The 22369-nt window shown below is 39.8% G+C and overlaps 2 protein-coding genes across 2 annotated transcripts; one reads left to right on the top strand and one right to left on the bottom strand.

The window, feature by feature from the left end:
• Positions 1-1329: 1329 nt before the first annotated feature.
• On the bottom strand, positions 1330-9370 carry MPHOSPH10 (M-phase phosphoprotein 10). Its single transcript, XM_050903418.1, has 11 exons — positions 9294-9370; positions 7806-8454; positions 6824-6969; positions 6221-6395; positions 5792-5933; positions 5295-5362; positions 4448-4585; positions 4109-4219; positions 3761-3868; positions 2986-3216; positions 1330-1527 (listed from the first exon to the last, which is right to left on the bottom strand). Exons 1-11 carry the CDS (start codon positions 9368-9370, stop codon positions 1378-1380), a joined length of 1995 nt encoding a protein of 664 aa, XP_050759375.1. The 3' UTR covers positions 1330-1377.
• A 1877-nt stretch (positions 9371-11247) lies between these two features.
• MCEE (methylmalonyl-CoA epimerase) lies at positions 11248-20768 on the top strand. The gene is made up of 3 exons (XM_050903419.1): positions 11248-11278; positions 16324-16664; positions 20002-20768. Exons 1-3 carry the CDS (start codon positions 11248-11250, stop codon positions 20152-20154), a joined length of 525 nt encoding a protein of 174 aa, XP_050759376.1. The 3' UTR covers positions 20155-20768.
• The last annotated feature ends 1601 nt before the right edge of the window (positions 20769-22369 follow it).

Here is a 22369-nt window from a genome sequence, read left to right on the forward strand (position 1 = left end):
TATTTTTTGGTGCCAACTATCCGCTTTTACAGAGCACATACAATGTGCGTGCGTGCCAGGCAAGGCGCAGTGTCTGGCAGCACACCTGCTCGCTGTTGTGGCGCTTCTGAACGCGCTGAGGGCTGTGCTCTGCCGGGCCTGTTCCGAGCAGGCCGCGCCGCTCTCACAGCGCGGTGGCAGAGGAGCTGCCAGCGGCTCCGCGCGCGCTCTCGATCCGTTCCCGACGCGGACAGCGGCGCGCCAGGTTTCTGAAGCCATTTCTGCTACGGCCTTGGCAGGCGAGGGACGCCTGCCTCTCGCCCGCCTGCCCCCGCTGGCGCCGCTACCCTTCCCCGCGCCGGGAGCCCGTCGACCGGCCGCCGCCTCCCCTCCCGACCGCGGCTCCCCCGCAGCCCGCCCCGCCTGACTTTCCCCACGAACCGGCGCCGCAGCCGAGCGTCTCTCCGCCGCGGCCGGCCCGCGGGCCGGGAGGGAGGGAGCGAGCGAGGGGCCGCCGCGCGAGGTTCGGTGCTCAACGGCCGCGGCACGCGCAAAGGCCGCCGCGGGAGGCGGGCACCAGGGCCGCGCGCGGCAGCAGGCCCCGCCCCACGGCCCGCAGCGGCCCGCTGCCTGTCCGCCCCCGCCGCCAGGCCCGCGCAGTGCAGGGCAGAAGGCGGCTGGCAGGCCTGGGGAGCCGATTGCAGAGCCTGGGTACCGCACTCGGATTAAAATGCACGAACTAAGACCTGTTTGTTTTAACATCTTGCCCTCTTTAAATTTAAAATTTCCTTTAACAACACAGGGTGAAAAACAGCTGAGATCTTTCTTTAGAAAGGGGAACCAGAGGGGCACCAGCTGGAACTTTCTTTTTCTTGTTCAGCCAAGAAAAGAGCAAATACTGAAATAGTTCCACTTTGAGAAATATCCTTTAAGTTAAAAGATACCATTTGCTTACTCTGAGTTACTGCAGGCTTAAAAGGCTTCTGTGTCCTCCCTGTTTGACAGTCATGATTTTGAAAGATAATTTCCAATTCATACTGCCAGGATACATCTTAAGTTCTTCAATAAATGCAGTTATTCCTGCAATACACACACAGCTATTACAACAGCAGATGCAAAAGCTATGGACTATAGATTACAGAGACTATACAGTCAAAGCACAAATATCAAGTATTCTACACGGTTATGTATCTGCCCCGGCAAGAAGCTTTCTTTTTGGAATAAAAAGACAACATCAGAGTTCTATGGTAGAAAATAACAGTAAAACCTAAAGGAAAGTGTCCTTCCATCACCTTAGAAGTTCACAGAACATTTCAACAGAATAAAACCTACTCAAACTCAGCATTCATGTAGAAACATTTTAATATATACAAGATACAACATATATAAAAAGGTAAATTACAATTTCAGTTTCTGAACAGGGAGTGCTTTCTGCTGCTTCTGTTTCTTCTTTAATTTGTTTGCATCTTTGATTTGCATTTTTACTTGATCTTGTAGCTGAGAAAAGAAGGCCTGGGATGATTTCAAGACCTTGTCTTTACCTTCATCCTGTCAACGGACAAAACATTTGTTATAACCAAGAAACGTACAAACAGTACCATTATACTACTTACCAGTTACTGAAATATAATGGTATTTGACTTAAAAAAAAAAAATCAATTATCAGATTTATTTATTTTCGAAGGATATTTTACACTGCATTCTTATACCACTCCTGCAATCTAAAGAAATAAAGAGTACATTCCCTTTCTAATTAGCAATTAGCAGGGCAGGTAAGAACAGGCACCAAGAGTAGACCCTTGCACATCATGAGCTACAACTACATATCTGTATTTTGTGTTCTGCTCTCCTTTTGAAAAGGTAAGCACAAACGTTTTAGAAGTAATCAAGTTATTTTTCCTATTAGAAACTAATACCTCAAAATTTCAGAGATTTTAAAAATTTAATTTATAAGGCATCATAGGTGGTACACAAGTTTACTGTTTTATAGCATGCAAAACAAAATCGATCTGATGAGATTATAGAGAAGGTTCCCCAATAAGAAGAAGAAAGTTAAATGGGAATATTCTATTTTGAAATAGCTTAAGTTACTCAAAGCTTAGAAAGAACTAAATAGGAACCTCATCCTCAATTACGCATGCAAGTAGTCCCGCTTAACCAAGTGGAACGGTTCAAATGCAGGAAATAAGAGCGTAAGTCTTAGTATTTGCAGGAACACCACCTTGTGAACTTTGAAATAAATAAAATAGTAGTACCTAATGCAAACAATCATTTCTGCTTTGTGAATACACTTTGATATGAAGTAATTGTATCATACAGTTTTTTCATATTTTTCCATATCTAAAGATTAAGTTGCTTACAAATTCAAATATATTTCATACTCTGAGTAAGCTTCTAAAGGTTACAACCACCATTTAGGTATGATTTATTCATAATTAAAGCAGTAACACCTACATAAATACGCATTATAAACAAGGGGGTCACTGCAAAGTGCAACCAGAGCTGTATTTTTTCAGGCCTCTATACTGACATCATGCTGTCAGGACAATCAGCAAAATCAGGACTAAAAAGGCATTCAACACCACTTTGCGTGAGACAGTTACAAGTATGGATTAGAACAGTCCTTCCAAAACTGTAGTTCAAAAGAATACAGGGGAAAGGGGGGGAGGGGAAGAGTATGCATCTGCCTTTTCCATGTCTTCTTCCTACCTCTTTCTTTCCAGCAGCTGCGTTTACCTTGCATATTTGCTCAGACATAATAAGGTAACAAGGTTTGGGTGGTAAGCAGATACACTACCTGTGTACAAGAATTTTTGGGGGGATGGAGAAAGGTTAGGAGATGTAGTTGTGCCAAGAGGGATGGGAGGGAAACAAACCCTACACTTTGTAATTCCTTGTGAAAAGTTCCCTTTCCTCTCTCTAGCTAAATATTATCTATCCTTCGGATTTTAATATTCTTTAGCTGGGAAGCTCCAAGTTATACAGGACTGCTTACGAGAGCCTTACCTTGAGCAGAGATGCTTTGCCTTCTTTTGTAAGCCTTTTTAATTTTGCTGCAGCAGCTTTTTTGCTAAGTTTTGTGCCTTGTTCTGGTTTCATCTTTTCAAGAAGCTTTTGACGTTTCTCCTTTTCTCTTCGCTTCATACGTTTACGAAGCTTTTTCTTTCTTCGTTCTCGTTTTTTGTCTGTGGGAGTCTTTTCTGCATCTGTTTTTACATCACCAGCTTTGTTCTTTTCCTAAAGAGAACAAGATCTCTAGATCCATAAGCGTGCAAAAGAAAAGACTCACTTCACAGTACTCCAATCTGACTTAGCGTTTCCATTATTTCAAGTGTTTAGCCAGCTCAGGGCGATACCACATTAAGGCAAAGGCCAAAAAGAGGCAAAAGTTGGGAAGTGAGATTTGTACAATTGATCGAAGACACGCTAATTGCTCTTCCCTATTGTCATTTAGCTTCCCCCTTCCAAATATATGGTGGGAAAATAATTACCATCACATAATAGTCAAGAACAAAACTGAAGCATAATATTAAGGCCTAGTGTAGCCAAATAAAATTAACTCTTTTCCCCTCCTTCCAGTTATAAAAAAAAAAAAAAAAAGGCACACCCCCCAGCCCAACAACCACCGCCACCACCCAAATGCTAGGCAAGAAGGTCCACAAGGTGAGGAACACAGGGTGGGAGGGGGCAGAATTCTCCCATTGATCTGACAGCCAGGACACCCTTCTATCAACAATACAGATCTTCTCCAGATCCTTAAGTGATTTTTATTTATATTTACCTTGATCTCCTCTGGTGCTAAGAGAGCAGCATCACTAACAGCAACAGGTGCTACTTCTTCCATACTGATAGCTGGAAGGTTCGAAACTATTTTAACTTCTGGCACAGGCTAGAAATAAGGAAACATATTCAGGACTGAGCACACCATCTCAGAGCAGCTCACAGCTAACTGAAGATACTAAATATTTGGTTTTGTTTAGAGGCAATTATAGTGTATTTAATATGAAATAAGAACAAGCTCAGTAACACTCAACGTTTACTCTACTTTCCATTTCCCAACTATATTTTCAAGTATCCAGTTTCAAAGAGGGGGAAAAAAAACCCAACTTTATGAAACTTATGTACTTACTGGTTTGGGTGTGAAGTGGAAGTTACAAAGCGCATCCAGCTTCAGAAAGAGTGAATCCATCATTTCCTGAATTTCTTTGTGTTCAGGATTTTCTTCCTCTTCAGTCTTTTGCTGCATTAATAAAACAATGTTACTGCAACACCATTCATAAAGCTATTTTACTTTAGCAAGACTGGTAACAACACAATATACAATTCAGAGCTATTCCACTGGTGAACACTCAGAGAAAGATCGAAGTACTTTCACAAAGCTGAAAGCAGAGTTAGCAGTGTACAAATGAACATATAGCATTATGCGGTGTGAACTTCAAACCAAAAGGAAAGGCATTGCTTACGTTACCTGGTGAAGTTTCACGTATTCTTGCTCATAGATCTCAGCGAGACTCAGTTTACTCTTTTCATGATCCAAAGTGATACGCTTCTTGTATTCAAAAGCCTCCTCTTTTGGTTTTTCTTTCGCTACTACATCATCCCATGCCTGAGAAAGTCATAAATTAATGACCAAATGCAACTACAGTCAAATATCAGGTGCTACAGCTTATTTAGAACATTTTTCGTATTACTTATCTGACACAGTAACTAGTTTATGCATGTGGCTTCCCAGGAACTCATTAAGTTTCACACTTTCATTTGAAAAAAATTAATAGAAGAGTTATAGCTTTAGCTTGTGTGCTTATTTTTAGTGGATGGGGGCAAAAATTGTATAACGTGTAATTTTCTTGAGTACTTAAATACGCTCCCCCGTATGTACCAATTTTTTTTATTCAACTAACAATAAGCCTCAACAAGCTGTGGGATACAAGTCTTATCAGTGGCTTGTAAGAAAAATGAAGTAAACAACTGAGTTTTGGTTAGTATTCAGAATGCTCAAAGCACTACAGTTATGGTAATAGACAAAATTTACAGACTGGCATTATATTCCAAATAAACTCCCTATAGTTTTATCTGCAAACACTCATTTTTTTGAAGCGCACCAAAACCTAGCATATAACAGGCATGTAAAAACAGAGCTTTTTAGAAATTTAAAGACACATTCATGAAGGCAAAAGAATAAAACAACCAGTTGCAGAAATTAATTAAGATAACTCTACATGTCACATTTTAAGAGGTTCAAACCCATCCTTGGAATGTGCCCTGTGAATCAAGTCTATGAACAAAATAGGGAGGAACAGTAAGATGACACTAACCTCATCCAATATTCTCTGTTTAATGATATCTTCAAGCTGAAAAGTAGTTTCTTCTGTGATCACAGGTGCTGAGAGGAGAAAGAGAAGAATTTTAAGATTGTTTCTCCAGCAAGAAATACTTCTTGTTCTATGAAGAACAAAACAATAGAAAAAGAAAGTGAAGCCTTCACAAAAATGTAGTAATTGAAGGCGAAGTAATTAAGTAATGTTTTCCTCTATCTTGAAGAGACTAATCATATTATGTAGGGCTTGTAAATGACTAAATCTGCCACCAAATTAATGAACTTTCAATTAAGTTAAAAATGAACAAAAAAAGATTATAGTTTCCTGTAGTTTCCACCATGAAAATCCACAACCTCAAAAACACACCAAGAAGTTTAACTTGGTGTTTTGTTATCCCGGTCTTGAGTAACAGGTGTTTTCAGCAAGGTCAAAAGGGAAGAAAACTCAACATGGTATGCAACACGCTTTCAGGAAAGCCCTCTCTCGCTACGTACCCATTCGGACTGCATGGTCAAAAAGTACTGTTTCCTCCAGAAGGCTGTTTTCAGGTCTTTTTTGTCCAGTCACTTCTCCTTTAAGCTGCCAAGGTTTCTCCTCCAACAACTCTTCTTCTAAATTTTTTATTTTTTTGCTCATCTGAAAAACACAATTTCCTAAGAAATTTAGAACATAGAGCTCACAAGTAAACTCAAGGCAAGAAATTAATAGTTATTTCAGGTACTCGTAACTCCTCCTCACATAAGGATGAGGGAATATATGATTGCATATGTATCTGATGTAGATAAGCTACTTTTTTTTTTTTTTTCTTAATTTGTAAACAGCCTCTTCTTATTTGCCGGACTGAATAAATTACACAATCATTAAAAAAAAAAAAAATATTGGCCACTGTTTCAAAGTATTAGCAAAATAAAAAAAAAAATTACCTTTTCCTGCCTCTTCTCAAAAGAGGACTTTATTTCACTGGGATCGATGCCCTTCTCTAATTGCGTATCAGTAACATCTTCTGTTTCACTGTCATCTGGCAAACTAAAAGTAACTTTTTTAGAGACTTCTTTACTTCTCATATCCTCCATCATCATTTCATTCATATCCTCAACCCTGTAACATTAAAATTGAATATAAAATAAAGGTTGAAAAGCCTCTATAATTTTTTACATGAAGATATTTCAGCCATAAGATGTTTACCTGTTAAAACTAACCCACAGTTAAGAAATACTATAGGCTTTCATTGAAACCTAAAGGCAGGGGACACTAGGGAAACTTCTATATATTAAAAATAACTTCCAAAAACTGAAGTTACAGCTATAAAATGATTTATTCAAATAAATATCAACAGACAATATTCAAAAGATAAGTAAATAAATTACTTTTAAAATAACGTGACAATGCAAACCATGAACATACAACAGATAACAGAGAATGGCAAACCATGACCAAAGTGAGCCTGGAATTCACACTTTATTTTCTACTTCACTTCAGTGTAAAATTACAAGGACATTTTAACTGCAAATAATGCATATACTTACTCGTACATGCTCTCCTCATTCTGCTCTTCAATATCACTGTCTGCTTCCTCTTCCTGATCATCTTCAACATCACTAGCTACTAAAGCATCATCATCGACCGGATCAAAGAAATCTTTGTATGTCAAGTCTCTAGAACTTTTAATTGGCTAAGAAGGGGAGAGGGAAAAAAAAAACCAAACCAAACCAAAACTGTTAAGACTGACAGAAGTCTAAGGGTATCCTGCCTTTTAAGTCTTTAGCACCCGGGGAATAGCACTACTTGTGTAACAGTAATTCAGTTTAGTGAAGCACTACCCTGTGGTAGGACATCTTAGTAAAACTAATCTCTTTTACAAGTATTTAAAATATTCTACCACTTAAATTAATTTCCAATTTCAACATATACAGAAGTCAAAGAGCAGCAGAATTTGCCGATTACTCATTGGAATGCGTACATGTTCCCTTATACCCAGGGCATAGTTCTTACTTGCTAGTGAGATCTCTGGTAATATTAAATAATAAAAGATTTATTGTTGAAACACGTACTCAACAACTTAAGTTAAATCAGAGCCATGTCCCTGGAAAAAGAAGTTGCCAAAAGCCCTTTGCTCTGCATCAGTCACCTTAGTGATCTCTAATTGCCAGATGTCAATGCTGAGTGACACATCTTTTTCACTTGCTGGGTCACCTATTCTGCAATTCTGCAAGGTCAATTCTTACTTCTTGTGACATACTATGTCTTCCTTTATTCAGGCAAAACCCAAGACCCATCTAAAGAGAGACTGGAACAGGACGATATGTTCTTCTACACTTGGACATTTTGTTACCAGATATTCATGTCAAATATATTATTAAAGTTTCAGAAGTAAACATTAGTCATCTAATCAAACTTAACTTGGTAGTTTCTACTCAGAGTTCAACAATTTATAGTCACCCTAACAGATATCAGATCTTGATTTACAGGAAAAGAGAAATCAGAAAATTAATTTACTGATAGTCTTACTTGGACTTTAGCTTCTTCAGACTCTTCTTCCTCATCATCTGAGATGATGTCTTCAAAATAATTAATATCTTCCTCCTCCTCCTTGTCTTCCTTCTCTGCATGTTCTAAAAAAGCTTCCATCTCAGCCAGCTTGAAAAACTTGTCATCCACTATAGATTTGCTTCCCATTTTTTTCAATGTGGTTTCCTTGGCTGTTTTAGTTTGTTGCTCCAGTGCTTCAATATCAAAGTCAATATCAGAATCCTCATCACTGTATTTCTGCATTATGCTTTTTCTGAGTTTACTTTGCTCTTCTTTAGCTTTAGTTTTATCTTTTGTATAAACATGCTTCTGTTCAGTTTCTGCTTCCATTATGTTGTCTTCCAATTCCTGGTCACTGCTGGTCTCTGCATCAGAGCCATCCTCTTCCTGGTCTGAGAGAAGGCAAAGATCTTCATCCTTGACATCCCTTGCAATGGATTTTTTGAAGAAATCAAGAACTGCATTGTTCCGGAGCTCTAGTTGTTGCCAAATCTGTTCTTCATCAAAATTTTCTATCACCAGCTCTTTTAAAGGACCCCCACGAACTATATTACTTCCCAGAGCTTTATTCAAATCATAGAGAGTCTTTGTTAACGCTCTGAAGTCAGCAGCCAGTCCATCTTGCACACTAAGAGCAGAAAAAAAAGATTAAGAGCTTTAAGAAACACAACAGTTAACATCAATTTTTTATTTTCTATTTTGCAGAATTTACTCGCTTTCATTCATTTTACACCTTCCATTAAGTTAATCACATGGTCACACTGCAGCTCTTTTTATATCTGCTTAGGTATTTTGGTGCTACAGAATAGCACCTTTCAAGTGTTACTGCTGTTTCTTAACTTTCTACACACCTCTTGGAGTACTGCTACTAAACATTCCCAGAAATAAAGACATTATAATTATTAAGGCTTTCAACTTCATTACACTTTGTGTATGAAGTAGCAGCTGGGCAGAATATTCCACCCTTCTATAGTTAGATCTCACTATATCTTGATCATATTTAAGCACCCCAGATGTGTTGGGCAAGTAAATAGTATAGCACTAAACACCTCAAACATTCAAGATACAGACCTTTGGTTTTAAAAAGGTAATTGCCCTCCTCCACTGCCTTACTCCTCAGTTTTTATATTTCAGCGGTCTCCTCCAGTTTTTTCTCTAGACCTACCAATGCTTCAACATAGCTCGTAGAAACAGAAACCTCCGTTTCCTAATTCCCGAACGCTGAAGAAAGGAATAGGATACTGCAGAAGCCCCAGCCAGGTCTCGACGCCGTTAATAACGCGTTTCAGGAGAGCTCTGTGGCACCGGGGGTAGCTGAGGGGCGCCGGCCGGCGGCTGGCACGAGGCCTCCCCCCCAGAGCACCAGGGCCTGCAAGAATCGCCGAGTGCTACGTGCGCGCACACACACACACACGGTCCGGCACGGGGGGCTCCCCAGCCCCGGGGAAACCCGCAGCCCCCCAGTACCTGAGGAAGCGCTCCGGGCGCGCAGCGGCAGCGCCCGCCACCCTGAGGCACGTCTCCAGGCCCTTGACAGCCGCCATCTTCCCCCTCCCCGGCCGCGGCGCGTGGAGCAACCTGGCACCGCCTCCCCGAGGCAGCCGGCTGAGCGGTCCGGACGACTCCCGCGCCCGGCGCCGAGGTTCCGCACACAGGAGTTCCGCCCCGCGCTGCCTTGCCCCCACAGCGGCGGGAGCCGCCCCGCCCTGCCTCCCGAGCCAAAAGCGCTTCTGCCTCCCACCCGTGCTTTTGTCACAGAACCGCCTCGTTTATTCATGTCATACCCGCTTCTTTAGGCGCGCCTGCTCGCGATCGCACCGAACCACAAGCTGGGTATTGCAGAGTCATCTACTGATGGCTGCTGCTTCCTCCCCTTGGAAGAGCGTGGTATTGCTCTAGATTGGGATGTTCACCAGCACTGGAAAACCTGCTCTAAATATAGTAAAGCTACAGTCATCTTACTTTGCAGTTTTGTCTCTCTGACCCAGATACAAGGGCTATTTTGGAACCACACATTTCCAGCTGATTCTGTGAGCAAAATGCCCGACGTTATCTGGCGTCTCCAAGCTCCCAGCCAACTAGGCAGGCATTCACACGCCTAGGCGATTAGCGAGCACTGCCCAGTGTTCTTCAACTGTTTTGTAACTTCACATCAGAGAGTTTCCTTAAAGTTTATTTTATAAAGTCAAATTAAGCACTACACCCACAGACCCTGGTGAAGAAGCTGCTGCTGCAGTTGGGGGAGACGATCCATTCCTCCTCCACGCTGCAAAATGCGTTAGCAGGGGCTGCCCCCGGGGCTGCGCTCACCCTGCCTGCTGCCGTTCCCAGCCATCCACAGCCGTTCAGCACCTGGATTCAAAACTGACCAACCTTCTAACTTTGTTCTTGCTATTGCCTCTGCTGTTCCTCTGCTGCTTTCACATTTTCTTCCTACCAAAAAAAGAAGTCTTTTCAGTGCACACAAAACAAAGCCCTGCTATGCAACTTCTGTGTCCTCTCATTGGCACTTTGCACCCTCAAGAAACCATTGTGTGGAGCAGGGCCCAGCCAGCAGAGGCATGAGTATGACCTGTACCTGTGCTTCTCTGAACATCATAAACATATCTGACACTTTACAACCTGGGTTGGAAGCAGAAAGTGTCATATATTGGGACTTTTAAATACCATTTTGACCACTGATTTTGATCTGCACTTTTAATTATTCAGATATTATCAGATTTGAAGTGGCACAAGCTGTTTACATATTTAGGATGTATCACAGCGACTTGCAATGTCCTGTGTCCCTGACGCAACAGGAATGCAGCACCAGAAGACAGCCTGCTCATTGTCCCGAGTCTCTTTTGCACAATGCTTTAGTCAGAAAACTCTCTCTCTACAGATGTCCCTTGCTATAACTGGCCTCTTTTGCACCCTCTTTTTCAAACAGACAGTGTGCAGAGCTGCCCCAGCAGAGGCGAGCAGCATGCAGCGACACGGCTGAGGCCTGCTGCACAGCCGCCTCCCCGCAGTCAGCCGCAGCCTTCAGCTCCAAGGCGGCCGGCCCGGGCCGCGCACGCCGGCTGGCAGCGGCCGTAGGGCCCGCCCCTGGCCGATGGAGCTTTCTCCTTCCGGGAAAGGCACCGGGCAGCTGCGCCCACCCGCCCCAGCGAGGGCTCACCAGCCCCTCGGCAGGACACAGCCATTGCCACTGCCGCTGCCTCGTACCAAGACGCTCCGGTGGCGTCGGTCCTACAAACGCAGCCCCAAAGGGCTCCCGGCCCGGGCGCGCCTTCAGCCCCGGGCGGCCGGGGGACCGCTCGGCCCCGCCGTGGACGGGGGCGGCGGCCGCTGCCATGGTGACGGCGGAGGGCGGCCGCTCCCCCGCAAGCAGGCCCCGCCTGCCCGCGGCCGGGCTGGGTGCGAGCGCCGGGGCGGCGAGATGGCGGCCTTCCTGGGGCGCGCGGCGGCCGGTAACGTGGGGGCCGGGCGGGCCGGTGGCGGGGCGGGGCGGGCGGCGGCGCCGTGAGGGGCGGCGCGGCCTCAGGCCTCGGCTCGGGGCGGCCGCGGGTGTCGGTGCCCGTTCCGGCCTGGAGCTCCTGCCCCGCGGCGGCGGGCAGTCCCGCTTCGTGCTGGGGCCGGGCGAGCCGTCAGGGCGGGATCGCGCCGCTCCTGCCCGCCCTGGGCTGCGGGAGCGGGCCCGAGGCTCTCCGTGAGAGCCTTACAGGCCACAACAAAACAGAAGTGCTTTTATAAATAAAACCAAGGTCTTCTGATCCAGATGACAGATAAATTAACAACTGACATTATCTGGCTTGGAATAAACTTATGCAGCAAACTCCAAACTTAGTATTTAAGGCGCAAGGAGGAGCTTGTCTTTTTAAAGTACAGCTTGGAGGTCAAATGCAAAATCATTTCCCGTTCATTATAATTATCTGGACCGTTCACTCACCATACCTAAATCACACTATTTTACTCGGTAGCCATAGACTGCAGGAGAAAAGCGAATGAGACACTCAGTGCTGTCAGTGATCGATCAGTGGGATACTGGGAATGAAAACACCTTTGTATAATTGCACTTTGCTGGAAGAAACCAGAGCTGCAGCAAAGTGAGACTCAGTTTCTAGGAACTATGGAGCCCATCTGATTCCCAAAAGCCACCTCCAGCACAGAGCAGAGCAGCACTATGGATGACCTAAGCCTTGTTGACTGGCAAAGTTTCCAAGATGCTAATGCCACCTCAAAATGGCTGGGATTTAAGAATGGCCAGACTATGCCCTTTCTCCATGTGGTCCAGAGCGCTAATACACAGCCTCTGTACGCCAAACTCCCTATGGCGACAGCATCCTCTCCATGCTTGGGAGTTTTTCTCAATCTGAAATGGTTGACAGTAGAGCGGTGCCCAGTGACAAGGTTCTTCTTACTGCAACCCACAGTTGTATAACCTCCCCGTAGAGAACATGACTGAATTCAGTTGGATTTGGCTTGCATTTGATTACTTGGCCAGGTCAGTCAATGAACACTGCCCCACATAAGGAGCAACAAGCCCATGAATAAACATTTGAAGAATGAGGATCTCATTTTATGGGGTACTTCAGACTTGTTACTTCATGTTCATAATCTGCTCTGTTATAGAATATAAGCCTCAATTGGTACAACTGTACATGTTTAAACTCTGATGTGCATAATACTAGTAGATCAGTCAACCATTAATGGACTAAAACCCAAATAGATCAATTTAAAAATATTCTTCAAATGAAGCTGAAGAAGGTGACATACATTCTGCAGTATCACTGAGGCTAGGAAGCCAGCAATCATGTATGAGAGCAGGGTCAGCTGAATCTTCTCTAAAGGACAAAATATCTAGAAAAATTCAGATTTGGTTGTCAGTGTTTGAAAAATGAGGTCTTAAAAAAAAAACAGTAGGGGTAAATGCTGTATATACCAGGAGATGCAACTGCATGTGTGAATTTGGTCAGCATATGCAAGTTTTTCAAGCAGGACAGATACTTGGGTAGATGCTTTAGTCACAGTGTCCCTTGGCTTCAAAAGAAGCAGAGAAAGTAATATTTTTAACATTGGAGAAAGTTAAGAATTACTTGAGTAACTCTGTAAGTCAGTGGAGAAATGCTTTTGTGCTTGAAGAATTTAGCCACAACAGTTAATAGGACTAGTTTTGTGATATATGCATAAATATAAGTGTTTCTTTCCTGAAACATGGAAGTGATGGGGTTTCAATCTGAAGTGTGCTGAAAAGCTTTCTTTTTCACTGGAGGGTCATCTTTTGATTATTGGGTTAGAAGAAGAAGATTAGAATTTTAAGTAATCTATATAGTTACTAATCTATATAATACAAGAAAAACACAAATGCTTTCTGTTTAATCTCAGTCAATTCACACTGGTAATTATGGGTTTAAAATTAAAGCTCTATATGCATATGACTAGAACTAGGATAAATTCACAAGACTTCATAGAATAAAGTAAAAAAAAAAAAAAAACAAATCTGCTGAAGAGTCCTCTGCCCCTACATACTCATAGGAAAAATATACAGAGTTCTACCACCTAATCCATTAAGTGAGAGGAGGAAATGGAGAGATGCATAAATAGTATTGTCATATAAGTGGGTATTTAAGTATCTTTGACTTTGCAAGAATCCTAGGAATATACTTCACTTTTTCAATCTATTATCTTTCCAGGAAACACCACAAAAGTCACACATTTTTTGGGCAGAACCCAACAGAAATAGTATTTGCTATTCTTTTTTGCTATTGCTTCAGTAATAGCTGAGTAACAGTCTGTGTGTCTACTTTCTGTCAATTTACTTGAAAATAGACAAAATACAAATTAAATTATAATAACCATGTAGTCATATGCCCTGTGTGAAGTACAGCAAAAATTACAGATAGGAGATGTCAAAAAGAATGGGAAGAATCCTAGCCTTTCCCATCAGTAAAGTTTGCTTGAAAAATCTACATTAGTAGTATTTCTACTGAACTGCGGTCTGTTACTATTTGGAAGAAGGAATGAAACAATAAAAGGCTCTAGGAAACAACAAATTATATAGTAAGTGGTCCTTATCTTTCAAAGGATTTTTCTCTTTTGGAGAATACTGACCTCCTCTAAGTGGAAGAGTATCTCTTACTTTAGCAAGAATTGAATCAGGTCTTAAGAAATTATTGTAGGAAACAGAGCTACTTAGAATCATAGGTGGACAGAAAAGACTGTATGGCGAGTGTGGGTTTGGGGTTTTTTTTTAGTTTTTTAATACATTATTTACTCTGGTGATCTGGTCAAACTCTAGTCTAGTTAATTATCCATGCCTCTAATTACAGCAACTAGATACTGCATGTTTCTTATTTTGTACATTATAAGCATTGCATAGTATTTGTTCCTCAGACAATTGCTTTGTTCACTCCTGATACAGCTGCATTTAGATGGCAAGTCTATCTACAAAATAGTGTCAGCATAGACATTTGAAAAACAAGAATTTTTCTTCTGTGTAGAAGTGGCTAGGGGATTTTTTTTAACATGTAAAAAGTTGAAAAGTACTTGGAAATATTGAGTTGCTCTACTATGCCAGTATGATAGCCTAAAGCTAACAAGTGAAAAAGAATTCTCCAGAACTTCTGGCTGTGATGAAAGAGATGACGGGATGTACTGTGTGAAAGGCTGGCAAGAAATACTCCAGGGCAGTTACTTGCAGAACTGGACAAGTTTCTGGAAATACTTAATGTAGAATGTTGATTCAGTATTATCAGAAGATTCTGAAAAGACTTACTTTTGTGATACTAAGTCTTTGGAAGTAAGTACATTGCACGTTATAATTTTAAGTCTCAAATACACACAAAAACACTTCTTCCATCACAGCACAATGTTCAGAAAGGCTTAGATTTAAGGACTGCATCAGTTGTCTTTGTGAAGAAAAATTAACTGATAGCTGTAGAGTCTTGAATTCCTGTGAAATGGTAGTTCTCAGTTTCATACAGTGAAGCTAGCTGATTAATTACAGCTACTACTAACCTTACAGCTACTACTAACTTTACAGAGTACAAAGAGCCTGAAAAAATGCAAGCCAGGCTATCCTCAGTAAATTGCAAAGCATCCAGAAGCTCAGTGCATCCTTGGCACAATCTCTTAGCAAAATAGCACATTTGTGAATTTAAAGCTAAGAATGCCTCAAAGACTTCCAACATGCTGAGATGCCTCTAGCTTGGCCCTGAGGCATTGGGAACTCTGACATGGCCTAAAGCAAACTGGCATGAAATTAAAATGCAGCTTTTATGAATGTATCCTTTCATCTAATTCTAATTCTGGTGCTAGAAACAACTGATATGATCATAGTTTCTCCCCTACCCCCAGCCTCTCCAGATTCTAGTACTCTGACAGATTAATTTTTAAGGTAATTAATTTGTAAGTACCCTCATTTTATATCTTTTTTTTAGTGATTTTTTTAAAAAAACAAGCAACCCTGGAACTATTTGTGAGCAACACAGCAATTTGACACAGTGCAAAGTTCAGTACTGCCTTGTCAGAGCAGCCAGTGAAGAGTTCTGTAGATATCTAAGCAGTTTTTCATGCCACTGCGTTTCTCCATGACTTCTCCATCTTTTGTCTACATTAGCCCTTACCTTTATGTCATATGGTCATCCAATATTTTTTTATAATTACCTTTTCATTTATGATGAGCCAAATCATATTCTTTTTCTTTTGTAAGTCACTCTGAAGTCAGTGGCACTAGTTACATTAAAAAAGCTATTATGATTTTGACCTTTTAAAGATAATGTTCTAAATTATTATTGGTCAGGTGGACATGATACTGTTCACAGTACTTAGAACTGAAATATTTCTAAGCATCTTGAAATAGATCAGTGAAACGAAGTATAAGACCTGTATGGCATGTGAAAAGTAAGAAGGGCAGATGACTTAATCATTGGAGAAAGTAAGAAATCAAACTCAGGAGGTTTTAGGATACCTTAAGCCTCAGATGCAGCATGACATTTCTTTCCTTGCTGGAGTTAGTTCTGACAGCTGAGAGCTCAAGTCTTTTATCTTTTGGATCTGGCAGTATCAGTTCTGTCCGAGGTTTTGTTTGGGTTTTCTTGTTTGTTTGTTTGTTTGTTATAATTTCTAGATGTATAGGCATATCCTCATTCCTTTCTCTATTTTGTAAGAAGCTCTGAAAAAATTCAGAATTCACTTCTAAGTACATTATAGAGTTGACCATTACATTTGGCCATGTATTCCTCTTTTTAACAGGCATATGTAAGCATTTACACCAAATTTGTGTTTGGTTTGTTTTTTTTTTAATACTTCTCAATAATTACATAGTCTCTGAAAAAAACTTTCATTGAGCTGTTAGTAGTACAGAATAATTCTTCCCTTGGTCTCAGTCTACCTTCAGCTTTGCACACTGGTGTGCTTATGACATAGGAGTTATATAGGCCTCATTAAAAGGGGAAAGAGCAGATATTGATACTTTCTCAAAAGCATTGTATCGGTGCTATTCACTTTTTTTCAGGGCTTCTTACCAGATTGCAGACTTCAGCTCCCACGATACGAACTCTATCATCATCAAATTCCTTTTCTCAAAACATTCCAAGCTATTTGTGGAAACTGGGCCGACTTAATCATGTAGCAATTGCAGTACCTGATTTGGAGAAAGCTCAGTCCTTGTATAAAGATGTGTTAGGAGCACAGGTGAGCAAGACTGTTGCTCTTCCCGAACATGGTGTCTACACTGTTTTTGTGGAGCTGGGAAATACCAAGCTGGAACTTCTACATCCTTTAGGAGAGAAAAGTCCCATTGCAAGCTTTCTGCAAAAAAACAAGACTGGAGGAATGCATCATATCTGCATTGAGGTATTTTAACACAATGTATCATATAATAAGATAGAGATATTGAAGTATGCATAATTTTTTCATAGGTTTGACCTGTGTCAAGAACAAATATATAAGGCTGTCATATTTGTGAGAATTTATGTTGCAGAAGTCCTAAACGTGCCTTTTTTCTGTTTTGGAAATCACAGTTCAATATCATGAGCTATGTGATAATTTTTTTCTCTTTTATGCTATAAAGATTAAATTGGTGAGGGGAGGGTTAAGTATCCAGCGTGGAAGGTGGACAAGCCCCAGGGCTTGTGAAGAGTGTTTGACAAGTGTTAACTTCCTGATGTAGAAAGGACATACACTGGAAAAAGATGGAGTTGTAAGTTTAAGCTAAGGCATAGTTTAGATTTTCAGAACTTTCTTCCTGTTTGATATTTAGTTGATAATTGTATACAGAATTCAAAAAAGATTGTCAGTCGTACTTACCAAACAGCAGTAAAGCAGAGTTTCTTCTGTCCTGTTCTTCCTTGTCCATCAAAGGCAGATTGGTCTGGAAGTACACAAGATGTAAAGGTGCTGGGTAAAGTAGTTATCTTATTTAGAATACTTATGTTTCAGTGTAGATGTTTGATGCAAAATTTCATGCTGCTGTCCATGATATATGTTTTTAATATTTTACAGATCTGAGTCTTGCAAACTTTATTATTTAATGCAAAGTGTAATAATAAAAAGTAATAGGATTACTGATGTGAGTAAAAATTGTTTTCAGAATAAATCTATAAAGATCAGTGTTTGCAGTTGCATGCTTTCATTGACAATTGAGAAATTTTGCATACACACAGGAATTGCAATTTTCCTTACATTAAGTTTGCCTATTTGCAGATGTTCAAGAATAAGAAAATTAATTCTGTTTAAATTGACCCTAAATTGTATTGCTAGGCAGTTCTGCTATAGAAATGTGAAAGACCTCAGCTGAAATGGGGGGTTGTAGAAGAAAGAAGTGATCTGCAGTAAGACAGAAAAAAACCTCCAGCCCTCTGTAAGACCAGTGGTGCTTACAGGTACAAGAGAAAGAAGTTGTAGGCATTTCTCAGCAAAAAGAGCTCAAAGCTCCCAAGAGTTTCAAGTATATGTAATCCCTTTTAAGACGTTTCAAGAAATACTTGTTACCAGCTGAAATTGTTCTATGTAGATCTCCATTTTGTATGAGAGATCTTGTTGCAGATAAACCAAAGCTGGCTGTCAAGGGAAGTCATACTGTTAATTATGAAAATTGAGAAGAATGGGACATGCTAGTTATACCATGTTGGACAATGTAGAAGTGTTGTGTTAAAAAAGAAAATTTGTAACTGTATACAGTAGGTCAAGCAAGCCAGGAGTCATAATCTAGCAGTTAATTTCCATTAATCTGTAAACTAGTACTACTTGCAGCCAGATTTGCCTAAATGAATCTTGTAACTCACTAAAAAAAAAATATATATATATTAAGAAAAAGATTGTCTGAAGTCCCTCATGTTTGTCTCCACGTAAAAACAAATGGAAGATTATAAACTAATTTACATGGAGAAAAAAGCAATCCATTGTTGACCTGCTGTTTAAGTGGGACTGAAAACAGATTTGGTCACTACCATCAATCAAAAAGATATTAACCTCCCTCCTCCAATTTTCCATTCTCCTCAGAATGGAAAAATCTTACAATTTCAAAGGTATGTTATCTTCTGAAGTTGAGCAAAAATAGTTTTCAGAAACACTATAAAAGAACTTCAGTGTCAATTGATTGTTCATTTGAAATTTAAAAAATATTTTGTAGAAATACCTTTCTATGAACAATTTTATTGTGAAAAGCTGAATTGTAAAAATTCTTTCCATACTGGAGAGGAAGCCTGACAAGTTTATCAAAATGCTTTTCATTTCTTCCTTCTGTCTTAGTATGGAAAGGAAAATTTTAGACAGATATTTTGATAGGGAATTTGTTTCAGACAAAATAAGCATTATAAGAAAAAAATAAATTATTCCTGACCAGCTGTAATTGAATTTAATACCTGCAATGAAAAGCATGCTGGACAGTGGGTAGAATAAGAGAGAAATCGGAGCCCGATGCTCTTCTAACACAGATGCACCCACAGGCTTTCCACTGTTTACTCTCACTGCTTCCTTGGGGATGCAGTAATTCATTCCAGCTGAGCCCAGACACAGTTCCTCTTCTGGCCATCTCTGCAGGACAGGAGCAGCAGCTGCAGTGGCTTTTCTGCTTGGGGAAGCAACCTGGAGGGGGCTATGGCACACATTACCCGTGCTGTTTTATTTTAGATAAAACTTGACAGTTATTTCTTTTTTTTTTAGCAGACTGGTAGTTGTGTGTAGGAAGAACTGTAGTGAGTTCAGAATTTTCATGAACAAAACTGCTGCAAATGAGTAGGAATTAACTGATGTCTGTTCCTCTGAATTAAAGCTAGGTATTTCCTTCTTCCCTACAATGGCGTCATGCAAGTTTATTCACCAAGTTATGTCCAGACACCTCAGGCTTGAAAAGCAGCAATGTTATTATTTTAATTCTAGGTCTTGATTGACTCTTGGATTTGCAAAACTGAGTGCTAATCTTATTATTTCAAAGAATGAATGCATTTAAGGTTTGGGAAAATTCTAATTTAATCTGATGACATGACATCAGACTTAAGATCACATTATACAATGTAGACATATTTTTGTTAATTATGTATTTCTGCAGGAAACTGTACTGAAATATTATGTTAAAGGCTATTATTAGAATTAAGTTCAATAGGAAAACCAGGTCATATTCTGGGTATGGTTCTGATAATTCCAAGGTTTTTCTTAGGAAACTTTATGAAGCTTAACCTACTCAGAAGGAGGAGATATACATCTAAAAGGGACTTCCCTTTTACCTTCTGCCCATTACCCTTCCTTTTCACCAGCATCTAATGAGTCAGTGTTCTGTCATCAATTAGACAGGGAGGCATTCTTCTTTAGTTATTGATAGTTTGAAGGCAATATGATCTTCTTAGTAATAGTAATACAGAGTTTAGATTATTTATGGAGTCCTTATAAAGTAACAACATAAGAAGTCAATGGGCTTTGTGCAAGAGTGATTTTTGTTTAATAATTTCTTAAATATAGCACAATCTAAACAATATTTTATAAAATCTTCAAATAACAAATGCAAACTTCTGTAGGATTTTTATTTTTAAGACTAGATGTTTTAAAACTTTTATAATTTAATTTATTTTCAGAATTATCTTAGAATTTAGAAATAACATTTTAGTAAGGAATTATATTATTGCTCCTCAATGTAGAATCTGCGTAATACAGTGTAATATGTTAATTTGTGTGAACTATATTTTTCTTTTATAAGGTTGATGACATAAAAGCGGCTATGACTGAACTGAAGAAAAAAAAGATACGAATATTGAGTGAAGAGCCAAAAATAGGTGCACATGGCAAACCTGTGATTTTTCTTCACCCTAAAGATTGCCATGGAGTCCTTGTGGAACTCGAGCAAGCTTGAGCTGTAATATTCATAAATAAAACAATAGATGAGTTGTGAAGTTCCTGAGCTGGTGCTGGGAATATCGATGTGGTATTCAGTCTTTACAAGTTCTCTGTAGTTCCTGTGGATTAAGTACAGCTTTTGAGTACTGAAATAGTGCTACAGATTTAGGGTCGTTTTCTTTTTGTTGTTGTTGTTGACCTGATTTTCAGAATTAATATGTTGATTTCTTGAATTCTCTGTGATTCTAAAGACAAATACATGAGCCAAGTTACATATGTAACATAGTAATTTATGTTCTGTTGCCTCATGTTTGCAGCATGATTTTACCTCTGTAACCACAGAAACTGTACAGTTTCTAGGTCAGCCCACATTATTTTGTTCTACATTTCAGAGCAGAGACGTACTTCTCAGTGACAACAATATAGTTTAGATATTCCCTTTAGAAATAAAGGAAAAATGAACATTGTATTTTCTGTTTTCACCATTCACCATCTGTGCTCCACACTGATTGATTGGTTCATGCAATAAAAAAATCCTTACGTTATTGTATGGGTGTCTGCAATCAGTAAGTAAGTTTTCCTTGGCATAACAATTACTGCCAAGGAAGTTACCATGCATAAATCGTCATTTAGTTGTTTTATGAACTCTGTGGATATGCAGGCAATGTGAGAAAAGTACCTGAAAAATTATTTGCTTGAAATATATTTCGGACTGTAATGTACTTGTCACATTTTAGTTTTTTCAGGTATTGAATATTTGTTTTTCAAGCTTTATCCATAGGAAGATATCTGGGAGAAACCTGAACAAATAGCAGTTAATCTTTTCACTTATTTATAAATATGGTTTTCCTATGTAAAAGCACTTACAAAATCAGTGGAAAACAAGAGCTGCATAAGTCTTGGTTATGTACACTGTCTTTAACATTAGAGAGCATGCCAGCATCCTTATGTTTCTGATAGACTGCAATCACAGTTTGTTGACTTATTCACGGACAGACTTCACTTTATCAGTGTACGTTAAGCAAGCAGTGTTTGTCCTGATACTTTCTTTTATAGGTTTGCTTTGACATGTCAGCTGTAGAAATCGAAGACTTGCTGTTTCTCTCTCTAGTTTTCTTAATCCTTAAAAGTCATATTTTTTCCTAGCTAAACCACAATCTGAATTTTATATTTTCCTGCATCTCTGCATATACAGTGAATAGTTTCAGCTTGATATGAAGTAAGTTCATTTTAGTCTAGGGGAATTTTTACTTAATGGAAATGGAATTATTTGTGTTCTGTGTCAAGTTTGCTACAACAAAATACAAGTATAATGTTGACCTGAGATTTAAACAGGGCTTTAAAGACATTGATGCTTCCTCATGAATTTTACTTCTGAAAAAAACTCTGCAAAGCCATGCATTTTTTTAAAACGAAAGAGTTTTGTACTCAAAATAAGTACTCCATCATATTTTAAGAAAAGTAACAGTCTTCCGCAGGGTTCTTGCATTTCATCAAATCACTGTTTAGAGGGTAGTTTGTGATCTAAATTATAAATTGCTTGAATTTAGAAGTCCTAAGGCTCATGATGGAAAAGCAGGATGATCTGATATTCCTGAAATATGATTCTGCCATTCTAGGAGACATTCAATTAGCAAAGCTGCTTTTGTCTTCCGTTCTTTCAAAGACAGGGAGGCATCTTTTCTGCAAAACTAGCATAGGAATGCCAAGACTAGAAGCCTCGCTGGTTACATGTCAAGATAATTGAACAGAAGTCTTTGAACCTAATACCCTTAGTTTGGTGCAACAGAAAACAGGGCAGTCCTTCCTAGGTTCATACTCCATTTCTTTGTCCTGTCTGAAGGAGATGGAGTTTTGTGTATGAATGACATCCATAAATACACTCAGAGTAGTAGCTTGATTTAGTACTAGGGAATGGAGATTTTGAGTAAACAATACTTACTCCACTTGCCTCATTGTGCTCCCCATCTTATTAGCAGAAAGAGACTTGCAATACTTTTAGCTAGTAACCAGCAGTTTTCCTGACTGACTGCAGTGGGGTTGCCTAGCACTAACTCAGCTGATGTATTTTGTTCATCATAACTAAGTCATGCTCCTGTCTCACTCACAGTTTATAAATTTCATCTGACTCTTCCAAAGGTGGAAGTCAAGATATTAACAAAAAAACAAACCCCTCAAAAAAGAGAGTTTAGGTCTGCAAAATTAGTCAATACCCAAAACTGGGGCATCCT

This window comes from Gymnogyps californianus, chromosome 11, assembly GCF_018139145.2.
Source record: "Gymnogyps californianus isolate 813 chromosome 11, ASM1813914v2, whole genome shotgun sequence".
NCBI classification, from domain to species: Eukaryota; Metazoa; Chordata; class Aves; order Accipitriformes; family Cathartidae; genus Gymnogyps; species Gymnogyps californianus.